Below are 26672 nucleotides of genomic sequence, written 5' to 3'. Positions count from 1 at the left end.
ATACATTCATAGTTGTGGTTGCAGTATATGCAATCCGGTTCACATCCTGAAAACGCAGAAGCCGACAGCTATTGAAAAAATTTCACTCACAAAGAGAGCAATATCGCCCAAGGTGTTCTTCGCAATCCACTCCCCCTTAATGAAATCCAATTTGAAAACTTCAAATTCTTTGTCATACAATTGTTAATTTTAGAATCAAAATCAACAGTCCTTACCATAAAAAGCTCTCTCTCGTTTAAAGTCGCGAGATATTTTTTGACACATGATAATCGTTCCGTGTCGCATGTAACTTTCTTGACATCCTAACTGGATGGAGTAGCAATATCAATAGATAAAAGTTTCCTCCAATCATCAACAGCGTAAATTCTGCCTCAAACGAAAACCCCATCATCAATTAAGCTGTGCCTTTGGTCAACATAATTCCATGTTATGTCTTGGGAAATGATAAACACACACCTTTTATAGCTTCCTACACTCCCTGGCTAATCATGTCCGTTGTTTTCGTTTGATTTATTCAATTCAATGGCCTAGAACAAAGAGGGGTGTGTGAAAAGCTATAAAAGGTGTGTGAAAATCAGCTCCCTATGTCTTTACCAAGTCTAAAAAAAGCCAATTGCAATTGACCCAAGTACGTCACCGTGACAGTGCACTGGTTTGGATGCAATATGGGATCTGCTGAAAATGTGGCCTTGATAACACAATATTCACATTTACTAGCTGTTGAGTTCTCAACTGTCCAGCCCTCAATCGTTATTGGAGGAAGGTCAACAGTTGAAATTTCCATCATTCTCCTCCCCTTGATCCTGCGGAATGGATTTATCAGGGTTATTCTAAAATCCTTTTCCACAGCTATTAACCATCCTTTTGAAGAACCACAAAACCGCTTTTTCCGCAGTTTTAACCGCACATCATAAACCTTGTCATTCATGGCGCTGTATAATCTCCATAAGAGCACCTCCAGCGGGGGAGGTTGCTCGGGGGCCAGTGGGTCAAACAGTAGCAAATTGCTGGGGGGATGACCTCCAGCGTATGGAAGCCCGAGCGACAGGCGAGGCCCGAGGAGCAGGCCCGTCGAGGATTGCCAGCCCGAGAGCCCGAGGGCTGCGTCAGGCGCGTGCGTTTCACGCGCGCGTGGGCGCAAGTCGTCCGACAAAAAAACAGGGCAGGGGCCCGCGATTTCAGTTTTGAAAAGTTACCGTTGGGGAAGCCACGTGGCTTCCCCATGTCCGTTTGATTGAAACGGTCCTATTTTATGGGCCGTTGGATTTCCAACGGTAAAAAACATTTAAAAATCTAATTTAATTTCATCCGTTTGATCTAAGATCAACGGTCCACGTTATTAGGCTTTGTAAATTAAAAAAAAAAAGAAAAAACAGTTTAAAAATCTAAAATGTTACCGTTGTGACACGTGGCACAATCTGGAGTGTTGGAATTTAAATTTTTTTAAATCCAACGGCAGAGATTAATTAGGTGAATAAAAATTAAAAAAAAATGTAAAAAAATTCTTAAAAATCCGAAAAAAAATTATGAAAAATTATAAAAAATTTTGATTTCACTTCACCTATAAATACCTTCTCATTATCTTCTACCCTACACCACAATTTCATATTTTCTCAACTACTTTCAACCACATTCCTATCTTTCTTTCAAAGTTTCAATCCAATTTTTTTCCAACAAAATGACTACTCAACTAGGTACGAATTGGACGCTTCTTGAAGATGTTGCGTTGTGTACTAGTTGGGTTCAAGTTACTCATGATTCGATTACGGGTAATGAGATGCAGTTGCGAGAAATGTGGAGTCTTATTCATACCAATTATCTTGAGAAAATGGGTGGGCAAAGAACTAAGGAATCGATGTCCAGTCGTTGGAAATTACTTAGTCAATCGTTTAGTACGTGGAGAGACGCCTTGGCACAAGCTAGTGGTAATCTTCGAAGTGGGGAAAATTTAACGGATCAGGTAACAATATATTATTTATTTGTTAGCTACTTTCATTATATTTATTTGTTTGTATTATTTATTTGTTATCTTCTTTCATTATAATTATTTGTTAGCTACTTTCATTATATTTATTTGTTTGTATTATTTGTTACCTACTTTCATTATAATTATTTGTTAGCTACTTTCATTATAATTATTTGTTTGTATTATTTATTTGTTACCTACTTTCATTATAATTATTTGGTTGTATTATTTATTTGTTACCTACTTTCATTATAATTATTTGTTAGCTACTTTCATTATATTTATTTGTTTGTATTATTTATTTGTTACCTACTTTCATTATAATTATTTGTTAGCTACTTTCATTTATAATTATTTGTTTGTATTATTTATTTGTTACATACTTTCATTATAATTATTTATTTGTTACCTATTCTCATTATAATTATTTGTTTGTGTAGGAACTTCAAGCACAAGCTTGGTATGGTGCCAAAACCAAAAGCAAAAACAAAACATTCACCCGGTTTGAATGTTGGAATATTGTCAAAGATTGTCCTAAATTTAGAGTTGTGCATGTCGGTCTAGAAGTTTTCATGAACAGCACCCCTCTACACTCTACACCTGAGCATGCCTCGCATGATCATGATGAAGATGATGAAGAAGTGCCTGAAACGCCCCCCGTTGAACAAGCGTCGGGGTCGACCCGTTATCCAGTTAGGCCTCAAGGTAAGAAGGCTTCAAAGAGAAAAGGTAATGCTTCCAAGAATGATTATGCAAAGTATATGGAAGATCTTGCCCGCCAAGGTGAATTGAATTTGGCCCGGGAAATGGCTAAATTTGAGGCTGATAAGGCTAGAGAGGATGCAAAAGCTGCAGCTTTTGAGAGAAAATTTGAAGCTGATGAGAGAGAAAGAGAACTACTTCGGCAAGAAAGGGAACATAGAAGAGAAGAAAGAATGGCTGAACGAGATCGTGACATTATGAAGGAGCCTTTAGAAGGGAAGTCTCCAGACTCTAAATATTTTTGGAAGTCAGAGAAAGCGGATGTGTTGCGAAGGAGGCGTGCAAGAGAAGCGAGAGCAAGAGGAGATGGTCCTAGCACCACAAGAGAAGATTATCCTAGCATGACAAGAGAAGATCATCCTAGCACCACAAATTGGTTAGGTGATGGTTATCATCCATTCACGAACCCATAATTTTCCAATCAATTCGGGTTGTAATTTCTTATTCGGGTTGTAATTTCTTATTCATTGAATAGAGTACTTTATGTTGTTTCCAATTTATTGAACTTAGTACTTTATTCAAAACACATTTAAACACACCAAATAAAATAACATCAACACACCAAATAAACACACCAAATAAAAACAAACACCAAATAAAATAAAATTACATTTCAACTCACTAAATGAACTAAAAAAACACACCACATAAAATAAAATAAACACACCAAATAAAAACAAACACCAAATAAAATAAAATTACATTTCATCTCACTAAATGAACTAAAAAAACACACCACATAAAATAAAATAAACACACCAAATAAAATAAAATTACATTTCAACTCACTAAATGAACTAAAAAAACACACCACATAAAATAAAATAAACACACCAAATAAAAACAAACACCAAATAAAATAAAATTACATTTCAACTCACTAAATGAACTAAAAAAACACACCACATAAAATAAAATAAACACACCAAATAAAAACAAACACTAATGAACTTAAGTATCGTCAGCACCCCTCAATTCCCACTGGTGCTCTATCAAGTCAAGTTGGCGGGCATTGTGCATATTTGACCTTTGAAGTGCAGTATATCGTTGGATGATCCTTTCATTGTAACGTCCATCCCTTTCTAATGGCTCATGTTGCACGGGCTCATCGGTGGCATCATGAGCACAATATATACGTGTTCTTGAATTGTTCATCGTGTCTGGCTCATATTCATCAACGGCTTCATAATCGTACTCATCTTCCACAATCATGTTGTGAAGAATGATGCACGTCATCATGATGGATCGAAGCGACTCTACATCAAACAATCTGGCAGCACCCCTGATGATCGCCCAGCGAGCTTGGAGGATACCGAAACAACGCTCCACATCCTTCCTGCACCCTTCTTGACATCTTGCAAAGTGTTTTTCCTTTGCACTGCGCGGACGTGGCACTGTTTTGACAAATGTTGACCACCTTGGGTAAATGCCATCAGCTAGGTAGTATGGCCCGTCGTACATACGTCCATTGACCTCATACGTGACTTTTGGTGCATTTCCTTGCAGGACATCGTTGAACACTGGGGATTGGGCAAGGACGTTGAGGTCATTTTGAGCTCCCGGAACCCCGAAAAAGGCGTGCCAAATCCATGTATCAAAAGATGCCACCGCCTCCAAAATGATACTTTTTGATCCTTTTCTGTCCCCATAAGCGCCTTGCCATGCACTTGGACAGTTTTTCCAAGTCCAGTGCATACAATCAATGCTTCCAATCATCCCTGGAAAACCTCGCATCTCGCCTTTCTTCAGAAGCCTTTGCAAGTCCATATGAGTAGGTCTCCGGAGGTACTCTGCGGTGTAGATAGATTCGATTGCCGAACAAAACCTCATGAGGGACTCAAGAATGGTTGATTGTCCCATCCTCGTTATCTCGTCCACTTGGTCTGCAGCTGCTCCATATGCAAGCATCCGCAAGGCAGCAGTAATTTTTTGCTGAGGCAGGAGACCCATAGCACCAAAAGCATCCGGCTTTTGCACAAAGTAAGAATCATGGTTGCAAACAGCGCCCATGATTTTGTTGAACAAATGTCGTTCCATTCTAAAACGACGTCGGAAGTATGTTTCAGGGAATGCACTGTTACGGACAAAATAATCGTCCAAGAGCTCCTGACCTCGTCGTTGCCTGTTTCTATCAATGTTTACAGCACGGTTGGGCCTGCAGATATGAGCCACAGCTTGGACGACTCGACGGGATTGTGAGGCTCCTGCCATTCTTGATTCGTCATCTCTCCGTCTACGCTCGTCATCCTCTTCCATCTCATTTTGGGCCCAATCCCTAACATTGAACATTCCTTGTGATTGGTTAAACAATTCTTCCTCTTCTTGCTCGATTTCCCACATCATCTTTGAAGAAGAAGAAGAAGACATTGTAAAAAGGAAGCAGAAACTATGAATAATGATAGGGATTTTGGTGAAGAAGGAAGCAAAAACTATGAATAATGATAGGGATTTTGGCGAAGAAGGAAGCAGAAACTATGAATAATGATAGAGATCTTGAGAAAATTGGTGTGAGATTTATGAGGATGGATGGGGGATTATATGGAGGATTTAGAAGGGATTAGGTTGTAGATAATGCCACGTGGCATGCCGTCATTCGTTAAAAATCTGGTGGAAATCTATCCTCAAAGATTGTAATCGGATTGTGACACGTGGCACGACGTGATTGGTTAAAAATCTTATCAGAAATCCATCACCAATAATTGTCTTTTCAGATAATGACACGTGCCTTGACACAACGATTAAAAATCTTATCGGAAATCCATCACCAATAATTTTCTTTGCGGATAATGACACGTGGCGCAACGAGAACGATTAAAAATCTTATCCGAAATAACAAATATAATTATTTTGAATTATTTTATAAATACAAAAATACAAAAATTTTATTGCTATTGGCTTTTCGGATAATGACACGTGGTGCAACGAGAACGATTAAAAATCTTATCCGAAATTACAAATAAAATTATTATGTATTATTTTATAAATAAAAAAATATTAATATTTTATTGCCAATTGCCAGGGCTATTCAGTGCAGGGGTGGAGATGCAAAAGGCAATTGACAGGGGAATGCACTATTCATTAAGGGCAGTTACTGTTCACTAGGTGGATTAAATAGTGAATTGCCTGGGGGGAGGGCTCCTACACTGGAGTTGCTCTAAGTCGTTTTCGCCAGAAGGAATCAAGAGCATTGGAGGTGAACGCTGTACAACCTGAGATCCTAGCAAGTTGTTTTTTATTATCCCTTGCTCGATCATGCCATGACCTTAATGATTTCAATTTGTTAGCATACCAAAATTGATGCATTAAAGAGGTTATATTGTTGGGAATATGAATCACATTTTCTCTTTGAAGATGCCATCTTGATTAACCCATCGTTTTTAGACGGTGCTTAGTCATGTTTAGCTTTCTCATGTTCTATATAAACAACTCTTTGCTCCGTGAGTATATAATTGATCTTTCCCTTAAATACTCCTTCGCTATTGAACTTCAAATCTTTTCTCTCCTACAAATTCCACCTAGTTGAAAAGAATCGAGTTGTTTATCTAATTTATGTATAGCGAGTGTACGCTTATGAGGGTCATATGTTGTATTTTAGAAAGTAGGGCAACATAACCTGCTACACCAAAATATTATCTTTGAGGGGAGAAATCTACTCTTAAGAACAATGATCACACGTCTCAACCTCAAATCTTGATCTACTCAAACATCGTTGGAGGTTGATATATTCGTCACAAGAGATAAGTATTTCATTGTTTCATTATTTGATATGATTGACCGTGTCAACGTAAATTATCGTTTACTAATATTTATCTTGTGTGAATTCTTGTAGGAGAAGTTTTTCCAGTACACCGAGCTCTCCATGATAAAATGAAAGTTCAGGAGACGCCAATTAATCAAGTGACACACCTGCATGCTTCTCCTTCCACAAATGTAATCATACCCGATATTAATAAAAGGCACATAATCACTATAATTTCTTGTGTTCTTAGCCTTCATCTGATTTTGTGTGTGACATTTTGACTGTTTGTTGTCCATCGAAAAAAACCGCGATTTTGGTAGAGCATGTTTGTACAATAAATTGTATTTATATTTTTGTTTAAGGAAAATTAATAAAAAGAGTTTGAAAACTTTAAGTTTTAACAATAAGGATAAAATAAAGGATAAAGTAAATAATACTATAATTAATTTTTTAGTGTAAAAATATGATTTTTGAACAGTACCGAAAGTTTTTCGTTAAAATTTCATTTTATTTATGCTGAGAAAAATGTAGTACGGTAGTGTGCCGGTTCTCCTGCCCACTTTTGACCATCTTTTGATAATCGTTTCCTTTTAAATGTCTGGTTTGAGGATGATTCCATGTGTATATAAATCACAATTTATTTCGGGTTTCCGAAAATGATGAATAACCGTGACTTGCCACTAATTGTCTTCTTTTAAAAAAAAATAAAAAATAAAAAATACACACACACACACACACACAAAACCAAATTACTCATGAATTGAACAAAACTTTGTCAAATGAATTGAGAGCAGGGTAAATTACAATACCATTTTGACAATTACATACTTTTTGTACCCCATTTCTCTCATAGATAATAAAACCGTTTTTCATTTTGTACACCACCCAATAAAAACACAACAAGAAATACATAATGTTATAAACCCTTAAACCCTACTCTTCATTTTCTTCTTTCCTTCCCAATTATACCTTTTTTCAACATCTCATTCTCTTTTTTCGGCTTTTATTGATTTACATATACAAGGCAGGAGGCCAAACCACATCCAAAAAAACCTCTCCTTATCTCTTTAATTTATCTCCCTCTCCCCAATAAAAAATGAATAACAAAGGATGAGCACACAGCAACCCTATATGATTACCTCGGCTTTGGTTGGTCGGACTAGCCGCTGGGCTGATGGACTACCCAACAATGTAGCTTGAGATCTAGTAAGCATCTCGACCATTGATGGGGTTTGATAAGCCTGAACAAGACTCGAACCATCAGTAGAGTCACCTCTAGCTGTCGCTCGTTGCCATGAGTGTGAGCTTAATCCTGAAAGGATGTATGCTCTGCCAGATGCCTCGTACACATGTCTGCTTGCCATCCTCTCTTGCATTTCCTTGAGCTCAGCATCCAATGCTACACACAGATGGTCTTGGGATTTTGCTGACACGGTGTCTGACAATACCCTTCGACAAATTTCAAGGGTTGAAACTGCACCAGCTAAGTCTCCCAGCTCAGCTGCAGCTCGTGCTTGAGCCATTGCCTCGGCCGCCTGGAGCCTATTACGTTGCCTGTCCACTTCTATTGACACTACTGCTTGCCCAACTACATCAGGTCTCTCGATTCTAACTTCTTCACTCTCTATTGTCGCCATTTCTTTATTTAAGGGATCCTTGTAAATGCATTTCACCTTTATCAATGATGTTACATTGCTACAAGACTCTGTTGGGACATTTACTGAAACCAGAAAATCCCTCTCTTCATCAGCGTACATACCTCCAACATCAATTACCCATTTCAGTCCATCAGCCATCACACGACTTGGGTAGCTTCCTGCTTTTAGTGAACCGAGGCGGAGACTTGTGTTCACACACTCAACTGCCACCTGCAGCTCTTGCACCACAACACTCAAAAGCCCTCCAATGCATTGTGCAAATGCATCCTGGATGACAGCTTCTGTCTCAATGAAAGAAAATGTTCCCCCAGATATCTCTGAAATTGAGTGCATCGATGATGCATCATGATCTCCACCAAATCCAAATGCATGCACTGGAATCTGGAAGCCTGTATTGTCACCGCCATGAATAGACAAAGGGAGGAGCAACTTATAATTTGGCTGAGATTGGTTAGGCCCAGAGCCACTGATGGTATAAGTGTCCTGCCCATCTGACAACAGTATTATACTGGCAACAGGATTCTTTCCCCTTCGATCTTCCAATACCTTGCCACCCTTCCTTAGGCCCTCGGCAATGTTGGTCCCACCATTTGCGACCAGAGAGTTAACAGCTTGCAATGCCTGCTGGCGTCCAGTGTCAGTCATCCGGCGGAGGGGAAAGAGGCGACGTGCTGTTGAAGAGAATGCAATAACCGAGAGTCTGTCATTGGAGCCAAGATTCTGTATTACGAACCCCATAGCCCTTTTCAGCAATGCAAGCTTGGTTCCTGCCATGCTACCGCTGGTGTCAAGCACTGTGACTAGGTCTACTGGAGCACGATGATTCTGAGAAAACTGAGGCGGCAAAGTGGACTGATTTCTGCTAGGATTTTGTCTTGTAATTGAAGTAGCCGCTTTCAGATGGATCAAAACTGTAAAATTGCCGCAAGAATTGGATTTTGAAACAGCTGAAACCTCTGGGAATGTTTTGATCTCTATCATCCTAACCAAATTGTCATCTGCACCATTTTTATCGCACGAGCTTCTCTCAGCAAACACAGGTTGGTCTAAGGATTCATCATCATTAAATACAGCTGGCTCATGAGCCTGGTAAAGTGGCATGATGTGTGGTCGGCTCAAGTCTCTTCGAGAAGGAGGAAGTCGGCGAACCACAGTCATCAAAGCATCATTTTGGGGCCAACCTACCGGACCAATAGCTGCCCTTCCAGGGGGAGGATCCAAACTAGGACCCTGCTCTGGGATTTCTTTCCACTTTGCCCTACAAACTGGGCAAATTTGGTTGCCATGTTTCACGTTTGATGTGATGCAGTGAAAATGAAAAGAATGTGAACATTCAGCGGTGAAAAGAGCATGGCCACCTCCTTGTTTCATTTTGGTTAAGCATATCGAGCACGTTTGCTGAAAACACAAAACAAGTGTAAGAAAGAGAGCATAAATAAGCCATATCAATCAACCCACATAGATTATCGCAGTGGCATCATGGAACTTTGAAAATTAAACAATCTCAAAGAAATTATCATTTATCAACGGTGTGAGGATTCTAATACATTGAGAAATTCAACAGTATTGTGATGTGTACAAGGACAGCTATAGTATAGACATACACACAAATTCCAGAAAAAAAAGATGCAGTTCACAACACATTAACTTAATTATTAAACAAAAATTAAAGAGAAAAGGCTAAGTAAGATCATGATATGTCCTGCATATAATCCCCAGATGTCGCAGCAAGTAAAGCGGGGGCAAAAACGATCAGTACATCAATAACTTGTCATGCCAACAAAAAGGAAGGAAATGTTTTCAATTTCGTCTTAAGTCTGCTGTACATTCTCATAATTGTGTGGTAAGAGATGCCTTTTAACATAGGATAGGCTAAGCAAGTAGAATTATCACAAACGGATAAAATAAAAGGGAGTGATAGATCCACTGGTAACTGGTAAGCCATTGTACAGGTAACTAAACCCAACAATTTGCTCAATTTTATGCCTTAAAAATCAAACAGGAAAGAATAAATACCCTCCACTTAATTTGAGAAAAATGAAAACGAAGTTGAAAAAAGAAAAAAACACAACAAATGAAAAGGAAAAACAATTTTTAAGAACGATTTTTATGGTGCTCCAGAGTATCCTGTAGTTCGGGGTTTTTAACCGATAGACTAAACCAGAGCTCTGAAAAGAGCCAGAAAAACCAATATATCAAACAAAAGGGAATTAATAAGATGCTTTATGGGACTACTTTCCGCTTTCTTTTTTTACTTGTTTGATGAAATTTACTGCCAGAAGGCTTGCAGATGATCAGTCAACAGAGGAGGAGGAAAAGGAAAGGCAAACCCTTTAGTCTTTTTTTTTTTACCATTTAGGCAAACAAGAATGGTCCTGAAAGTGACTTGTGCATTAACCCCCCCACATGCTCAACACAGGAAAACAACATAAACATTAAAATTCACATTTAAAGATTTAATTGTTTCCTCAAAATCCGCTAAAATATGATCTTATCAAAGACCTGATGTCTTTTAAGGCCAAAAGAATTGAGACCTGATCTGTAAATTCTAAGAAATGATTTTCATGAAAATATGGAGGTCAAGATGCATAATTTTTGGAACCAAACTCTAAATTAGGCACCATTTGTAAGCCATTTTGCTTCTGAGCTGAAATTTATACCTGACTTCTCTAAACTAACCACAAAAACTTCAACTTCTCAGCAACCAAACAGAATAAACTAAAACTGATAAGAACCCATCAATTATAAGCTCACACAAAGGAGGAAAATCCGTTCCATTTGTGATAATTAGATGAAAAGACAAACCTTTGAGGATTTGCTTCCATTTCTGGAGAGCTTCAAACCATTGGAGGATGGAGTTGGAGTGGTAGGCCTGGAGGAGCCATCGGCCCAATTGGCAGGTGAAAGCAGGGCAGCATCAGACAACCTCTCAGCTGAGTCCACAAAGGAGGGAGATGAATCCTCTAGTGTTTTGGGAAGATATAAACACAGATTCAGCCCCAGTGCAAGCTTTGCTTTCCTCCATTTGCTCCCCATTTTTTAACTTGAAATGTTTCAAAGGTTAAAACCCGGAACCCAAATTCTCTGCTTGGAGCTGAGGCTCAAAGAAACTTCAGAGCTAGCACAAAAAAGATTGAAAATGTAAGCAAAACTCACAAATCCCAGATCTCAAAGTGCTTAAATTAAGCTGCTTTTTTGGTCCTTTCTCCAGCTGGGAGAGAGTTCTTGGAATGAGAGAGAGATAGTGGGCTTTAACAAAAGTTGAAATGGAACACGAAAATCGAGGGAGAGAAAGAGAGATGTGTTTAATGGAGGGGTTTAGAAGGAAAACTAGAAGAAACTGGGGTTGAATTGTATTTGCAGAAAACTGAAGCTAAATGTCAACACAGCACAACTGAGTCATAGTTGTACTACTCTTCTTGTTGGTGTCCGTGGCCGCCTTGAGAGAGCGCGGGAGGGAGGGAGGGAGGGAGGGAGGGAGGGAGAGAGAAAGACAGAGAGAGAGAGATTGATTTTTCTTTGGTATTAGTGTGTGTGTTTATTGAGAAGATTTTGACCTTGGTTTGGTCCTTTTGTGGGATTTATTAGTAAATAAGCTTTAAGTTGTTTGAACAAATAAATAAATAAATAAATAAAAGCTTAAGTTAAAAAACGGTAAAAGGAGTTGCACGTACTTAAATGTAAAGAGAAATGCTATGAGCATGAAGATGTTGTAAAACAATTAAAGTTTTAATCTAAATAGTCAAAATTTAAAAAAAAAAATACTCTCTTTGTTATAGTAAAATAAAAGAAAAACTAATGAAAATGATTTGAAAATTTTGAGTTTTAATCAAAATAACAAAAAGATGTTGTAAATGAATAGTACTAGGAGTGATTTTTTTAAAGTAAAAATATTTTTTTTTAAAAGTAAAAAAGACCAAAAGTATTTCGTTAAAACTTCCTACAATAAATTGTCATTCTTTAAATTTAAAGAGTAATTATTTTGCTAAATATCAGAATATAATAAATTCAATGGTGAACTCCTTAGCAAGGAGAAAAGAAAGAGAGAGAATGGTGGAAAATAATAAATTGTTGTTTGATCACTTGAATTATTACTCTACTTGAAATTGATTTTCTAAACTATTTTTTAGTAAATTAACCTCTAAACTATTTGAAATTAGGCAATTAATCCCTAACCGTTAAATTGATGAAATTTTACCCATTTTGCTTGCAAATACTAATACGTAATCAGCACGTGATTCACTCTTAAGAAGAAAGTCGGGGCAATATTTGTCAAATGTAAAAGCACGTTTTGGTTGAATAGGGGAAAGTTGGGTGCTTCTGTATCATATCTCACTTTATTTTTCGTGGAATTATCATTTATTGAACCTAACTTTTTTTTTTCTCTTTTTTTTCCTTTCTTTTTTCTCATTTAATATTATATCTTTCAGTTTCCGTGAATTTTTTGCATAACAAGAAAAAGAAAAGTATATCTTAAAAGTCCTAATGTATATTTATTTGACTAGAACGGTAACTTGAAAAATAAAATGTTGTATATATAGTCAACTTCAAATTTTGCCTTTCATTAAAAAAAAAATTCATTTCTAATCTTTCTTGGGGGTAAAATAAAATGCTGGTTGCTGTAAAAGAGAAAATATATTGCACCGTTAAAAATTGCCTCTTATATTTCGTAAAAGAATTAAGTTATAAGAACCTTTGAAACCTGAAAAATCTCTAACCAAGTTCATGAAGAATGGCTAATTAGGACTAGTATGAAAGTGCTTTTAAAATGATTGAAATCATTTTTGGTGAAATTGATTTTTGGATTTTAAAAACATTTTGAGTGCTTTTCAAAATCTACTTAGATTTTAATAAGGATTGGTTTCCAAAATATTTTCACAAAAAATACTTTTAGTTATTTTAAGAGCATTTCCAAACAAGAATTTTATGACTAGCCAAAAAATAATAATCGTCTACCATGACCATTTTTTTTTCTCAACATTTATAAATATGTTATTTTTATCTTGCATTGTCAATTTGAGCAGATTTGGTTGATAATAAATTATTTATGACCAAATGAGAGAAATAATTAAGGAGTGTTATTGGAACAAAAATAGATTAGTACCTTTTGATAGCATTTACATTGTGTATTACTACGTTAATATTAGCCGATATTATCATATTTTTATAGAGTAGTTGATTAAATTTAGATAATGTATTAAATACTATAAATTAATACGTAACTCAGTTCATCTTATATATAAGTATAAACAAATGATAATATTTATGCAGCAGTATTTAGTGTTAGTGGCTGGTTGTCAAATCCCTCTTTTCTCCATGATCTCTGAAACATATCTTTTACTTTGGCTGATAAAATAAGATCAAAATGTTGAGTGGATCATAATTTACTTGACAAAAAGAAATCCCCCATTACAAAATGCATGAATCAATTTTGTATCATGAATAATGGAGTTGGGGGCCATGGCCCCCGTGCTGCTTATTATGCATAATCATGATGAATGATTGTTGGCCATGGAGTCAAATGGTGCCATTTCTTTTAATCATGCAATTTTTATATTTTGTTTTATTTTAATTAGGAATATTTTTAATCACCGTCCTTAAGTGATGGTGATGTTTGTCACTTTATTTATTATCGTTGGATGAGTTTAAATTTCTAGTACAATGAATAGACACAAATCTTAAAATTTAAAATCATTTAATAATAATTAATGAAGTTATAAGTATTACTATCACTTAAGGATGGCGAGCAAAAATGCATTCTTTTTATATTCTTACAAATAGGATGATATGATAAGTTTGCCACACGTGCACATCATCACAGCAGTCGTTTCGTGGGTTCCCATGTCAACCCTGTTGACATTACGACTTTAATCTTATCATCACATGAGTTGGATTTCTCTTTTGTTTTCTCTTTTCTGTATTTTCCTTTACTTTTCCTTTTTATTTAGCTTTTTTCTCTTTGACTTTAATAGCAAATGAAAATGAAATTTAACTAAAGAAAAACATCATTAGAATGATATATCGTTTTTCAGTTAATATGGGTTATTGATCTTTTGGTGAATTTTTCATCACATTCCATTGGGATTTTGCATAAAGTAGAAAACAACATTTGGACCTAGAAATGGTCATATTTTTTTGGAAGAATATCAAATACAAATTTCTAAAATATTCCGCAGATGAAATTTGTTTATATGCCCAAATCGTTTTATTTTCTATAGATTCTTTCAACAACCAAATGAGCCTTAGACAATTGTGAAACACATAAAGAGAATGACATGTTTATATAGGGGTCATTTGATAATTGTTTTCATTCTTTTTTTTTTAACTGAAAACTCATTATTTGATAAATATTTTCAGTTTTCAAATATTAACAAGCGCATGAAATTATTGAATGTTTCTTTGACGTTTTTCTTGGGCACCATGGGGTAAAGATGAAAAAGCCTTTCTTCCAAGAGCAACTAGCCAAAATATGTGTGAACATCCTCTTGCCTCTTGCCTCCAAGAGCAAAATTTTCTTTCACCCCATCTTTTTTAATTATATATTGTCTTCTTATTATAATCAACAAGAAAAGGACGAAAAGAAAGAAATAGAAGAAACTTTTCGCGACAAAGTAGGTTTAGGTATGCCTAGACAATCATCTTGGACTGTCGATTTCTTAAAATAAAAATACAAAATAAATCAACAGTAAACCGACCATGCATGCACGTTTCATTTTCCTAGCTAGAACAGTAAATAAATTGTTAAACAAATTTCCCACCTAAAACGATGTATTCAAAGTTCCAGAACTTGAAATACTCGCTTCTGTTTTTTTATAAACAAATATGTTACTCGGTTTCGGGTGTATTCCAAAACATACAAACCTTGGGTCGGTGACCCATGCACATCATCAGCCTCTAGAAATTGGCATATCTATTCAATGGTCAAAAACTGGCACTTGGGAATATTCAACAAAACCCTAGCTAATATATATAGATATATTAGTCCATGGCACCACCATTAGTGAATGAATCCACGAGAATAGTAGGCTATGGGCAACCATGCATGCACGTGTTCTTCGAGGAAACTCGTTATTGAAATTACATATATGATATATACTCTTCTTGGAAGACTACGTACTGAGTTGACCGAGTTATTTGTCTCAATATGATATACATTCGTTTAATATTTTTTCATGCATCGGGGGCTTTATATTGATTGATTCTTCTGTCCGAAATTGTTTGGGGAAAAGATTCATCCACGCTTTACCTTTTCCATTACATTTATGTGTTTAAAATTAATTATAATATAGTTCAGTGCATATATTTCAGTACAAACAAGTTAATTTGATATTTTGGTATAATTATTTTTGCACACTTATGTATTTACATATTTTTCTTATGTATCACTTTTTTTTTATGTTTTCTCATTTAGATTTATTTATAGTTGTAAGAATTAAAATGTACATATTAATAAAATCAAAATTTTATTATGGAGACATTAAATAACAAAAATAGGATATGAATTTTAATAAAAATACACTTCAAAGGATTAAAATCAATATGTAATCTAAAACTATTTTTCTTTTAATTTCAATCTTTTTTAAAGACTAATGTTCAGAAACCCCTTTATGTATTCCCCAAATTGACCAAAAAAATGAGGTTTATCAATAGGTGTGGCCTTGGTTGAAAATTGAAATTAGGTCAAAATTCAAATATTCCCCTTCCCATTATGTTTGGAATAGTATAACTGGATAGCATACAGGCACATCTTTGTTCTCTCTATGCAAATACATTCTTCCATATCTATCTGTAGTGTCAATTGGGAAGTGGGGTTATTGCAAGTTTGAAAATGTGGGTTGGAGAGAGCTGAGTGCTCAGAGAATTTGTATCTCCCATTATTTCAATCATTTGGTAAAGGTCTACTGAGGCATAAAGAATTTTTGTCCAGTTGTTCTCTCTACTAAATAGAGGTTCTATTATAAAATCAATTAAAAATATAGAGAGTAATCTAATTTCTTATAAACACATGCAAGATCTATTAACTTTCCGACGTGAGATTTGCTCTCAACATCTTGCTCTATCTCAATCACAAGAACCTTAAAGACGTGACACCTCATGGATCAGCTTCTGAAACTGAGAGTGCACACAGCACAGCAGTGCCCCAAGGCATCCAAGCACCAAACACTAAATCCAAATAGTCAAAAGACCAAACCATCATATAATGAGGTGAGTGGAGCTCCCTGTTCCCGCCACTTTACCATGGCCTCCGCTCATACATCACAAGGCAATATACCTTTTAAAAGGAAAATTCAAATGCTGTAGCTTTTTAGAAACGCAAAAGTTATTCCTCTCCCCCACAAAAGAACATCAACAAAGAACCAAGAAAGTGAACCCTTTTCATTTCCCACCTCCTTTTGAGAGCACACACATGCATGCCTCACACAACAACTAGCCCTAGCTAGCTACTGAGGGAGAACCAGAGAGAGAGAGAGAGAGACATGAAAGGCTTCCTATAGCAGTGAGTGGAGATGCATTATAACAAAGAAAGAATCCTCATAAAAACCCTTTGTGGGGAGGGTATAGGATTCCCTTTACTATCTCTAAAATTTGCCAGACTTTCTGGGGTAAGTCAACGAGAAAGCTGACCTTTTTTAATATCCAAGGGGAATAATAATCCCTCCTCTTATGGTGCTCCCCACTTGGGTAGTGAAAGTGATTAAGCGAATTCGATGTCTTGCATTTGAAAATACTCAAAATCATGCATCCATTGCTTAGATAACTCATATTATCTCTCTCTCTCTCTCTCTCTCTCTCTCTCTCTCTCTCTCTCTCTCTCTCTCTCTCTCTCTCTTTCTTATTGGATAAATTAAGTATACTAAATATTCTCTTCGTTGGTGGCTATTTTGTTTTTAAAATTATGTTGGTTTTTCAGGCTTTCGCTTCTTAAATTAATGGTTGTCTCACTTTCATGGTTTTTCTTAACCTTATGATGTTGCTTTTTGTTTTGCAGGTTTAGACCTTTAGATTTGGCTTTAGAGGAGTTAAGTTTCATTCCTCCCCCCCTTCTCTCCTTGTATTTTTGTTGTTTTTGTTTCTAGAGGAGTAAGATTTATGTCCCCCTTTTTTTTATATATTTTTAATTCTTTTTTCTTGTATTATGAAGGGTTAAGTTTATGTCCTCTCACTAGGTATAATTTTTTTTTATTATTATCAATAAAATTCCTTGATACCTTCTTTTTTTTTTTTAAAGTATACTAAATATATACTAAATAGTTCTCAGTTATCCACGAATATTTTGGCATATCAAATCAATTGAGAGATCAAATTTCTTGAGGCATATTGGTTTTTTATTCTCGTTTCTCATAGAACGCATACACGCATAACAACTTATTGTGTCAACTAAAGAATTTAGAGAATATATATATATATATATATTATATGCTACGTTTACTTTAGTGGGGAGAAAGAGATTATGTAACAAAAGAATATTTATGCAAAAGTCGAGAATTCTTTTACTTGGTAGATTGGAGCATTAATTATTACATGTATGCTTTTTTTCTATACTCTCTTTAACTAAGATAATATTAGATGGAGCTTAACCATGCATATCCACTACAGGGAACAAACAAATTGCCCGAGCAGCTTTCCTTAATTATGATGTTACATGTAATTGATCATCTGCAAGTCAAACCTAATCCATGCATACACTGGGCTCCATATGTTTACGATCATGCCTAATTTGGAGTTTGTGCAAGTCGCTTTCTAACTTTTCACTGTTTATTTGTATCTTTTTAAGCATATTCATGTATGTTGATGTGCTTATGTAAAGTATAGAATTTTATTTGTATTTGTAATGTCGTGGTTGCAGCACTCCACATTTTAACGGAACGTAGTACGGGATTGACTTAAAACTTAATCGTACAACGTTTTAGTTGCAAGAAAGCTCTCAGCGTTAAATAAGAAATACAGAGATTATAAAATAATAATCTTGTTAATTCAAAAAGGAAAGCTGCTGCAACACCTTCAGGGCATTCAACTATTATGAACAAAACCCCAAATAAGATTAATGAGAAAATGGAGGCGCTGCCTCTCTTTGACGTGCTGCAATTACTTGTTCGTTCAATCTCTTCAGCGAACATTGCTTTACTTGTGCTATACAAATGGGGAAGCAATAGTTAAAAGATTTAGCAAATCAATTGTTTGGGTTAATATTTGAATAGTAGGCTTTGTCTAAGGAAAAGCCTAAAGGTGCCAAAATAAATTGAAGTTACCCGAAGCCCAACATTGAAGCCCAAAGACAAACCGAAGCCTTCTCAGCCAAGGTATAGGCCATGTGCCTATGACCAAAGTGATAACTGACAGATACCAGCTCACTACCGGCCAAAAAGCACTTTTTGATGGCATAAAGGTGTAATTACATGATGATTCACTGCCCTTGAGAGCCATCGGTCAAGAATAAAGCCCAGACAATAGGCCAAATCACCTATAAGAGGAAGAGATAACAAAGACAAGGACACTCAACCAATCAAACAAATAACATACAAACTCTACTCTCAAGCCAGATTTGCATCCAGAAAGCTGAAACCAACCTAGATTCAGTCCTTTTAGCAATAGTGTCCTTAGAAAATCTATCTTTTGTCTACTGTAAAAGCTATGCTACCCTCCCTAGTGTTGTAGTATCGATTCCCTTGTGTGAAACCTATGTATCATCCATCCCTTTTTAACGTACAACTTCTGTAAATACAAAGAGAAGTGGCTGCAACAAGTTCAACATTGCCCGACAAGATGAAATCTTACCTGAGTCCTTTTATCTGTACTTTAGCTTAATAGATCTATCGTCTAAATGTACTTTTCATCTTGTATTCAAAAGTTATTTCCATCTATTTTCCACCTAAGCGTCTCATTTGCATCAAGATTTGGTTAACTTAATAAACCTGCTTTCATTAAGAACGAACTGGATTTGAGGAAATGGTCTACAGGGCTCTGAACTCCATTTGTTTCGAACATACAAGATTATGAACTAAAAGTCCTTGTTTACATGGCAAGAAAAAGAACTTAATGCAAACTTAACCCATCTGTGACAATCCCTTGATAAAAAGAAGTTTGAGTAACTTAGGGCACAAGTAATCACTCAAATCACATCTATTTCAACATCTGTTATACTAAGATAATAGTGGCATGCCTAACTCTTCGTTAGTTTTGATTGCGAGCCTCAAGACCTACACCTAAGGCCCCATAAAGGCACTTTTCAAACTAACTGTGAACTTTCTTTACAACATACCAAGCAGCAAAAGCCAAACGACCGCACCCAAAATGTCATTCACCCTTGGGGAGTTGTGCGAGAGGCCATCCATCTTTGACTTGAACATAGTTTTGGCACGTCTTGTGGGACCCATTACAAAGTCTTGTGTGCCAAGAAAAAGAATGAATGAGCGAACCTCTAGGTGGAATACAAAGTACGAGCCACCCTATTGTCTACCAAGATCAGACATGGCAAACCACCCAAAAGATTTCTCCTCCCTACGAGGACCAGCTATTTTGGAAAGCTTGACTTCATCTGAGAAGTCAAGAGGAAAAGTGACCAACGAAGACTTGCAAGCCACCATGGCGCAAATGTTGAAGAGTATGGAGAAGATTTCTCTAGAGACCAAAGGAGAAGTGGGCAGACTCTATTCTCTTACAGGGAGTTTGCAAATGAGATTAGATCTGGAGTACTCTACCCTAAAAGATGGTTATGCTAGAAAGAAAATAAGAGAGACAAGTCCTAAGAAAGAACCAGTTATTCCCCTATTTCCTTTGCTCAAGGGAAAGAATGATAGGGGAAGAAGAAGGTGGAACCTGGAACCAGTCAGCTAGAAGTAAAGGAGATCCTAGAAACAGATATGCTCGACCTCTATCGTTCTTACTAGATAGTAGGGGGCAGATCGGGTAAGACAAGAAGAAGTATGGAATGAACCAACAAGTTGGGGAATTTAGTGGAAAAGTTGTGTCCACAATTGCGGGCAAGCCTTCTCCTTATAGGCCATCGCCACTGGCTAATAAGGGAGGAGAGGCCAAATGGAGACAACATGAACCAAAGAATGAGGCTTTCTCGGGCAATGAGCATAGCCTGAAATGAAGACCTTTTTACACCCGACATAGCAATACAGCTAACTAACAATGTAGAGACGAGTTGGCTGAGCTAAGAATGATGGTGGTCCAGAATGTCCAACCACAGGCTTGCCCGCTATTAGGATCACCTACCAGAAGCCCTACCCTGAATATATTGATTAGTAGAACCCTTTTTCCCTTAACTTTAAGATTCTCGCATTCCCAACTTTCAGTGAAGAGAATTATAATGTATCCTCTAGAGATCACATCTTCAAGTTTTCCAACTATTGTGTGGCATTTAAAGACAATCCTAACTACAAGTTAAGGTTGTTTGGAAATTTGTTGGTTGGCTTAGCATCCCAATGGTACTCTCTTTTACCTCCTAATTCCATTACTAATTGGGGGCAAATGAAGATGGCTTTCCACAAGCAATTTTATAGGGTATAGCCCGAGATGACTATCAACGATCTAGTTGAGGTGAAGTAGTATGAGTATGAGTCTACATAAGATTTCATGATGAGGTTTAGAAGGACAAGAATGAGATTCCAGTTCCCTATTAACCATGCCTAACTTATATCTATTGCTTATAAAGCATTGAGATTGCCCTTGAGAAAGAAGTTTTACTATGTGCAATTTAGTGAACTGTATGAGTTGGTAATAGTTGCTACAAAGTATGAAAAGTTACTAGCTGAAGAGCAATAAGTGAAACACTCATCCAATGTACCCATTTCCTACAAAAGTAAAGCTGCAATTCACTAGTTGGAGTTTGAATGGCCTGAGATTGGAAAAAGTGACATAATGGAGAAGAAGGGATGAAGTTGTGTGCGGCCGAGATGGCCACTCCTTTCAAACCTTTAATGGTAAAAGGCTTGATCCAGCTAGTTAAAGGTCAAAAAGTAGTGATGAATGATGAAGGATTCGTGCCTATAAAGCCTCCCAAGTACCAAGCTTATTCGTTTGATTTGACAAGGCAGCAGAGATCTATGAGGAGTTAGTGTGGGCAAGAGTGATTGTGCCCGACGGTACAAAAAATATGCCTAAACTAGAAGAGTTGAGAGGAAAGAAGTATTGCAAGCTTCATTACACTTTTAATCACTCCATCACCAACTGTGTACAGTTCAGGGATTGGATTCAGAACCTGATAGTTAAGGAAAAGTTGTTGTTGGAAAAACCCCAGGCAAATATAATGATTGATACAGATCCATTCCCAGAAGCCCTAGTCAATATGATCAACCTCAACTGGGTTGAGAAAGGAAAAGCAAAAGCTACATGGGAAGAGATGAATGAAAGAAAGCAAGCTATTAGGTCATTTAAAGGTACTAAGAGGTTGTCCAACAAACCACAAGCAGCTGTGGTTAAGGGAATGATGTTGTGTAGCAAGTGCCAATGTGAGTGCGAGCTAGAATTGCCAGCATAAGGAGCAATCATTGTTTAAGAGTTAATCAAAAGAAGAGAAAAAGAGGAACATGATGCCCGCAGAAGTGTTATGCGGAAAGCAGAAAAGGAAACTTCAAAGAATGTATTTTAGAGGCTGGGTGGAGACTCTCAACTTAAAGGCTTGTCCGAGGTATTCAGAAACTATGAAGTCTCTGAAGAAGCTAAGGATAAGGAAGCCAAAATGCCAAAGTGGGTAGAAGTGAGACCACCCCAGCCAAGTTATCATAGCAATTCAAAGCAAGGATGGAAAGAAAAGTCTAGGAACTCGATTCCTTAGTTACTAAGAAGGATTCAACCCGACAGGGTCATAAATGGTACATAATTGGGAAGAATGGCAAGCCTGTTAGAGAAATTGGAGCATCTATAATCAAGAGGGTCCAAAGGCAGCATAAGGCCCACATGAACTCATTAAAGATCCCCACCATTTTAGAAGCCTTTGGAAATGTCAAGTTTGAAAGAGCTACGCAATGAGGACAACTCTAATGAAAGAGTAAAAAGGAGATAGAGAAATCTAATAGTAAGATGGAGGGAGAAGAAGATCATGTACCTCAGAATCCTCATCCAGGAAAATACAGAGTGCTGATGAGAGCTTAAGAAAGTGTGGTGATGATGCCCACACCAAGTTGGAGGCCATAACCTTTATGTTTGGGATCATATCCCCCGAGATGGGGATACCCCTACCTCTACTGGAAGATATACCTTGTCAAATGTCAGGAAAATTACTCAATTTTGACATAACAGTAGAAGAAAAGGTGCCCAAGTTAATGCTGCCCGAACATGCACATGCATATACAGATGGATGAATTTGCATGTTAAATTGGAAGAAAGAATAAAGATTTATCTGAACCTAGCAACTTCCACGTAAATATGACTTATGTTCTATTTGCTATGCTTTGCGCCAAACATGATCAACCCGTAACAATGAAGGGTGATTACCTGGCAACAGAACCAATGATGGTACTTGTTAGTGTTGAAGAAGCTGGGAAATGAGAGTCAGGTATGACAGGTTTGCCCTAACCCATAAAGAAGGAGCCCGAGAAGATATATTAAGATAGAATGGTCTTCAGCAACCTGAGTTTGGTCCTAACCAACCATCTTAAACCCATATATATGATTGCTCATCTGGAATGAGTACATTTCAAAAGGGTATTGATTGATGGTGGTGTTGCGGTCAACATCCTTCCATTTAAACAAATGAAGAGATTGGGTACAAGTGAAGATGACCTTATCCCCACTGACCTCACAGTTTTCAGTTTCTATGGAGCCATTACTAGAACACATGGGATATTACCTTTAGAGGTTAACTTGGGGTCCAAGCAAATTATGTTAGCTTTCTTTGTGGTGGATAGTAGTTCTACTTAAGGAGCATTACTGGGCAGAGATTGGATTCATCAAAGTTTTTCTGTGTCATCCATTCTACATCAATAAGTTGATGTGTACCACGAGTTTAGGGACAAGGAATCAAGTTTTTGGGAAATGGTGAATGCCAAGTCACGACCATTTCTCCCAACATCCAATGTTGTTAAAGCCAGTTTTTACAACCCCAGTGTTGGGATTTTGCAGTGCATATAAGCTGATGATAATGGTCGCCCGACTAAAGTGACAACCCAAAAGCTTCTGGAGCAAGGATTGTATATCACTAGGGAGGAATGGGACAAACCCCATATTGTCCTAATTCCCCAAAACCAATTATGTTAGAACAACGAAGGAATGACCAAGTAGTTGCGGTTAGGTCCTTAATCAAAAGACTGTTGGTGTATGTGAGAGAAAGAAAAGAAGCAAGAGAAAGCTCGTCTAAAAAAAAAGCAGAGTGGGAAAATGAAGCTTCAAGTAACCAGAACAAAGAAGAATAAGAGTTTTTTGGAGAAGAATTAGAAGCAGCCATAAATATAGCTGAGTGTAAATATGACTTGGACTGGCCAGATGATGTGCTTGAGAGTTCAGAGTCAGTTGAATTTTTGTGCATCGAGTCTGATAAGACAGCATCAGAGGTACAAGACCCCTTAGAAACCATTAATTTGGGAACTGAGAAGGATTTAAGGCCTATAGAACTCAATGGCTTGTTAGAAGCTAGTGATTGGGCAAAGATAGTGAGCCTTTTGCATGAGTTTAAAGATTGTTTTGCTTGGCATTACACTAAGATGCCAGGTTTAGATTGGACCTTAGTAGAACACAGAATGCCTATTAAGGAGGGATATAAACCTGTAAAGCAAGTTCCCAGAAGGATGTCAAATGAGATAGAAGATAATGTCAAAGAAGAAATCGAGAGGCTGATAAAAGCTGGATTTATTAGGCCTGCCAAGTATGTTGAGTGGTTGGCCAACATCGTACCCATATTAAAAGCTGTAACTAATGCAGTTCGATGTTGTGTTGACTATAGAAACATTAATGAAGCCAAGCCCAAAGATGAATATCTCATGCCAATGGCTGACCTGTCCATAGATGCAGTTGCAAAACACAAAGTTCTATCTTTTATGGATAGGAATGCTGGTTATAATAAGATAAAAATGGCTAAAGAAGATATACATAAGATAACTTTTAGGTGCCCGAGACATGTAAGAGCATATGAATATATAGTCATGCCTTCGGGCTAAAACATGCTGGTGAAACTTAACAAGGAGCAAAGAATGCCATTTTTCAGGACTTAATCGGCCATAGCATGGAAGTGTACGTTGATGACATTGTGGTGAAATCTAAAACCGAAGAGCAACACTTGGAAGACCTCAAATTAGCCTTAGCAAGAATGAGAACCCATAAGTTGAAAATGAATCCCAAAAAATGTGCTTTTAGGCTAAGGTATTTGGCCGAGAGGTTTAAGTGAAGGTTATATAATAAGTAGTTAGTTAACATTGGAAATCGTGGTTAATGGAAAGGTTTATTCGAATATGGCTGATTAAGTGGTGCAAGTCCCGAGTAAAAGCATGCGGCGACTGTTTAATCATTATTAATGTCTCAGATTGCAGACTTAACAATGATTAAAGGCAGCACTGTTTGGGTTAATATTTAAATATTGGGCTTTGCATAAAGAAAAACCTAAAGGCGCCAAAACAAATTGAAGTTACCTGAAGCTCAACATTGAAGCCCAGAGACAAACTGAAGCCTTCTCAACATGTGCCTATGACTGAAGTGACAACTAATAGAGACCAGCTCATTACCAGCCAAAAAGCACTTTCTGATGGCATATTACATGATGACTCATTGCCCTTGAGAGCCCTCAGCCAAGAATAAAGCCCAAACAGTCGGGCCAAATCGCCTATAAAAGGAGAAAAAGACAACAAAGACAAGGATACTCAACCAATCAAAAAAACAACATACAAACTTTGCTCTCAAGCTAGATTTGCATCCAGAAAGCTAAAACCAACCTAGATTCAGTCATTTTAGCATTAGTGTCCTTAGAAAAGCTATCTTATGTCTAGTGTAAAAGCTCTACTACCCTCCCTAGTGTTGTAGTATTGATTCCTTTGTGTAAAACCTATTTACCATTCATCCATTTTTAGAGTACAACCTCTGTAAACACAATGAGAAGTGGCTGCAACAAGTTCAACATTGCTCGACAAGGTGAAATCTTGCTCGAGTCCTTTTGTTTGTACTTTAGCTTAATAGATTTATCGTCTAAATGTACTTTTAAGCTTGTATTCAAAGTTATTTCCATTTGTTTTCCACCTAAGAGTCCCATTTACATCAAGATATGGTTAACTTAATAAACCTGCTTTCATTAAGAACGAACTGGATATGAGGAAATGGTCTAAAGAGCTCTGAACTCTCTTCGTTTCGAACATACAACATTATGAACTAAAGGTCCTTGTTTACATGATAAGAAAAAAAAAAAATGCAGACTTAACCCATCTGTGACAATTCTTTGACAAAAAGAAGTTTAAGTAACTTGGGGCATAAGTAATCACTCAAAACACATCTATTTCAACATTTGTTATACTGAGCTAATAGTGGCACGTCTAGCACTTCGTTAGTTTTGATTGCGAGCCTCAAGACCTACATCTAAGGCCTCAAGGCCTACATCTAAGGCCCCACAAAGGCACCTTTCAAACTAGGACTTGGATTCTCTGCCCTCCCATTTCGGTGCCCTCCCTGTGCCCTCCTGTTTTGTGTGGTCACGGTTAATCCATGCTAACATTTTATATTGTTTTTTATAAAAAACAATAAGACAAAAAAAAAATAGTAATATAAAATATTGACGTGGCTTAACCGTGACCACACAAACAGGAGGGCACGGGGAGGGCACCGAATTGGGAGGGCAGAGAATCCAAGTCCTTCAAACTAACTGTGAACTCTCTTTGTAGCATACCAAGCCGCAAGAGCCCGACAACCGCACCCAAAGTGTCATTCACCCTTAAGGAGCTGTGCGAGGGACCATCTACCTTTGCCTTGAACATCAATATTTTCATTTCATCTCCAAAAAGTGGCTTATTTCGTCTCAGTTATGAAATTACAGAACAGTATTTTCATTTTGCATAGCTCATATATAAAAGGCATCAATATATACAAAGTTTGCCACTAGACATGCATATTACATGCTCAACTTGAGCTATATATACTTATTGTGAATTCTCGGCGTCGGTAATCTAAACCTATCATGCAGTAGATATGTCTTAATTTTCTTACTGACAAGAGATGCTTAGCTTTAGAATACCTTCATTATCGCCCCAATTGTAGGGAAGTTTTGCTAGAAAAGTTAGAGCTTAGTAATTTGGTTTTTTTATTTTTATTTTTTATTTATTTATTTTTATGTTGTGGTATTTTTAGTACCTACGTCTTAAGAATTTACCATTGCATCTTGTTTGTCTAGAATTCAATCTTTATAAATGCATCTTGTAACTTAGTAGAAGAATCAAATCTCGAGAAGATGTAGTATTTTGGTTATGTAACCGTCTTGCCAATATGTATTATTATTATTTTTTTTTTTGTTAATATATAAGAATCAGACTCTATAATCAATTTTTCTTCTTCTTCGCCTTTAATTTGTTAACATGTCCTTTTCGTATCGTAGAATCAATAGAAGTGGTTTTCTTCTCGCATATAATCC

General features: G+C 36.8%; 2 protein-coding genes across 2 annotated transcripts; both read right to left on the bottom strand.

Annotated features, from left to right (window-relative positions):
• Nucleotides 1-574: 574 nt before the first annotated feature.
• LOC126630213 (protein ALP1-like) lies at nt 575-5513 on the bottom strand. Its single transcript, XM_050300326.1, has 2 exons — nt 3830-5513; nt 575-916 (listed from the first exon to the last, which is right to left on the bottom strand). Exons 1-2 carry the CDS (start codon nt 5093-5095, stop codon nt 575-577), a joined length of 1608 nt encoding a protein of 535 aa, XP_050156283.1. The 5' UTR covers nt 5096-5513.
• Nucleotides 5514-7227: 1714 nt separating this feature from the next.
• On the bottom strand, nt 7228-11625 carry LOC126630537 (E3 ubiquitin-protein ligase WAV3-like). The gene is made up of 2 exons (XM_050300651.1): nt 10931-11625; nt 7228-9523 (listed from the first exon to the last, which is right to left on the bottom strand). Exons 1-2 carry the CDS (start codon nt 11159-11161, stop codon nt 7595-7597), a joined length of 2160 nt encoding a protein of 719 aa, XP_050156608.1. The 5' UTR covers nt 11162-11625; the 3' UTR covers nt 7228-7594.
• Nucleotides 11626-26672: the final 15047 nt, after the last annotated feature.

This window comes from Malus sylvestris, chromosome 7 (assembly GCF_916048215.2).
Source record: "Malus sylvestris chromosome 7, drMalSylv7.2, whole genome shotgun sequence".
Lineage (NCBI taxonomy): Eukaryota > Viridiplantae > Streptophyta > Magnoliopsida > Rosales > Rosaceae > Malus > Malus sylvestris.
Note: the sequence above shows the minus strand (reverse complement) of the source record. Positions and strands in the feature narration are given on the sequence as shown.

What these genes read in the sequence shown, in the direction of transcription:
- LOC126630213 (XM_050300326.1), bottom strand. Translation starts at nt 5,095, where the DNA reads ATGTCTTCTTCTTCTTCTTCAAAGATGATGTGGGAAATCGAGCAAGAA. An exon ending in ATGATGCCACCGATGAGCCC is followed by an intron (nt 917 to 3,829) that starts GTGCAACATGAG and finishes ATGAATGACAAG; the next exon opens with GTTTATGATGTGCGGTTAAA.
- LOC126630537 (XM_050300651.1), bottom strand. Translation starts at nt 11,161, where the DNA reads ATGGGGAGCAAATGGAGGAAAGCAAAGCTTGCACTGGGGCTGAATCTG. An exon ending in ATGGAAGCAAATCCTCAAAG is followed by an intron (nt 9,524 to 10,930) that starts GTTTGTCTTTTC and finishes TTGTGTTTTCAG; the next exon opens with CAAACGTGCTCGATATGCTT.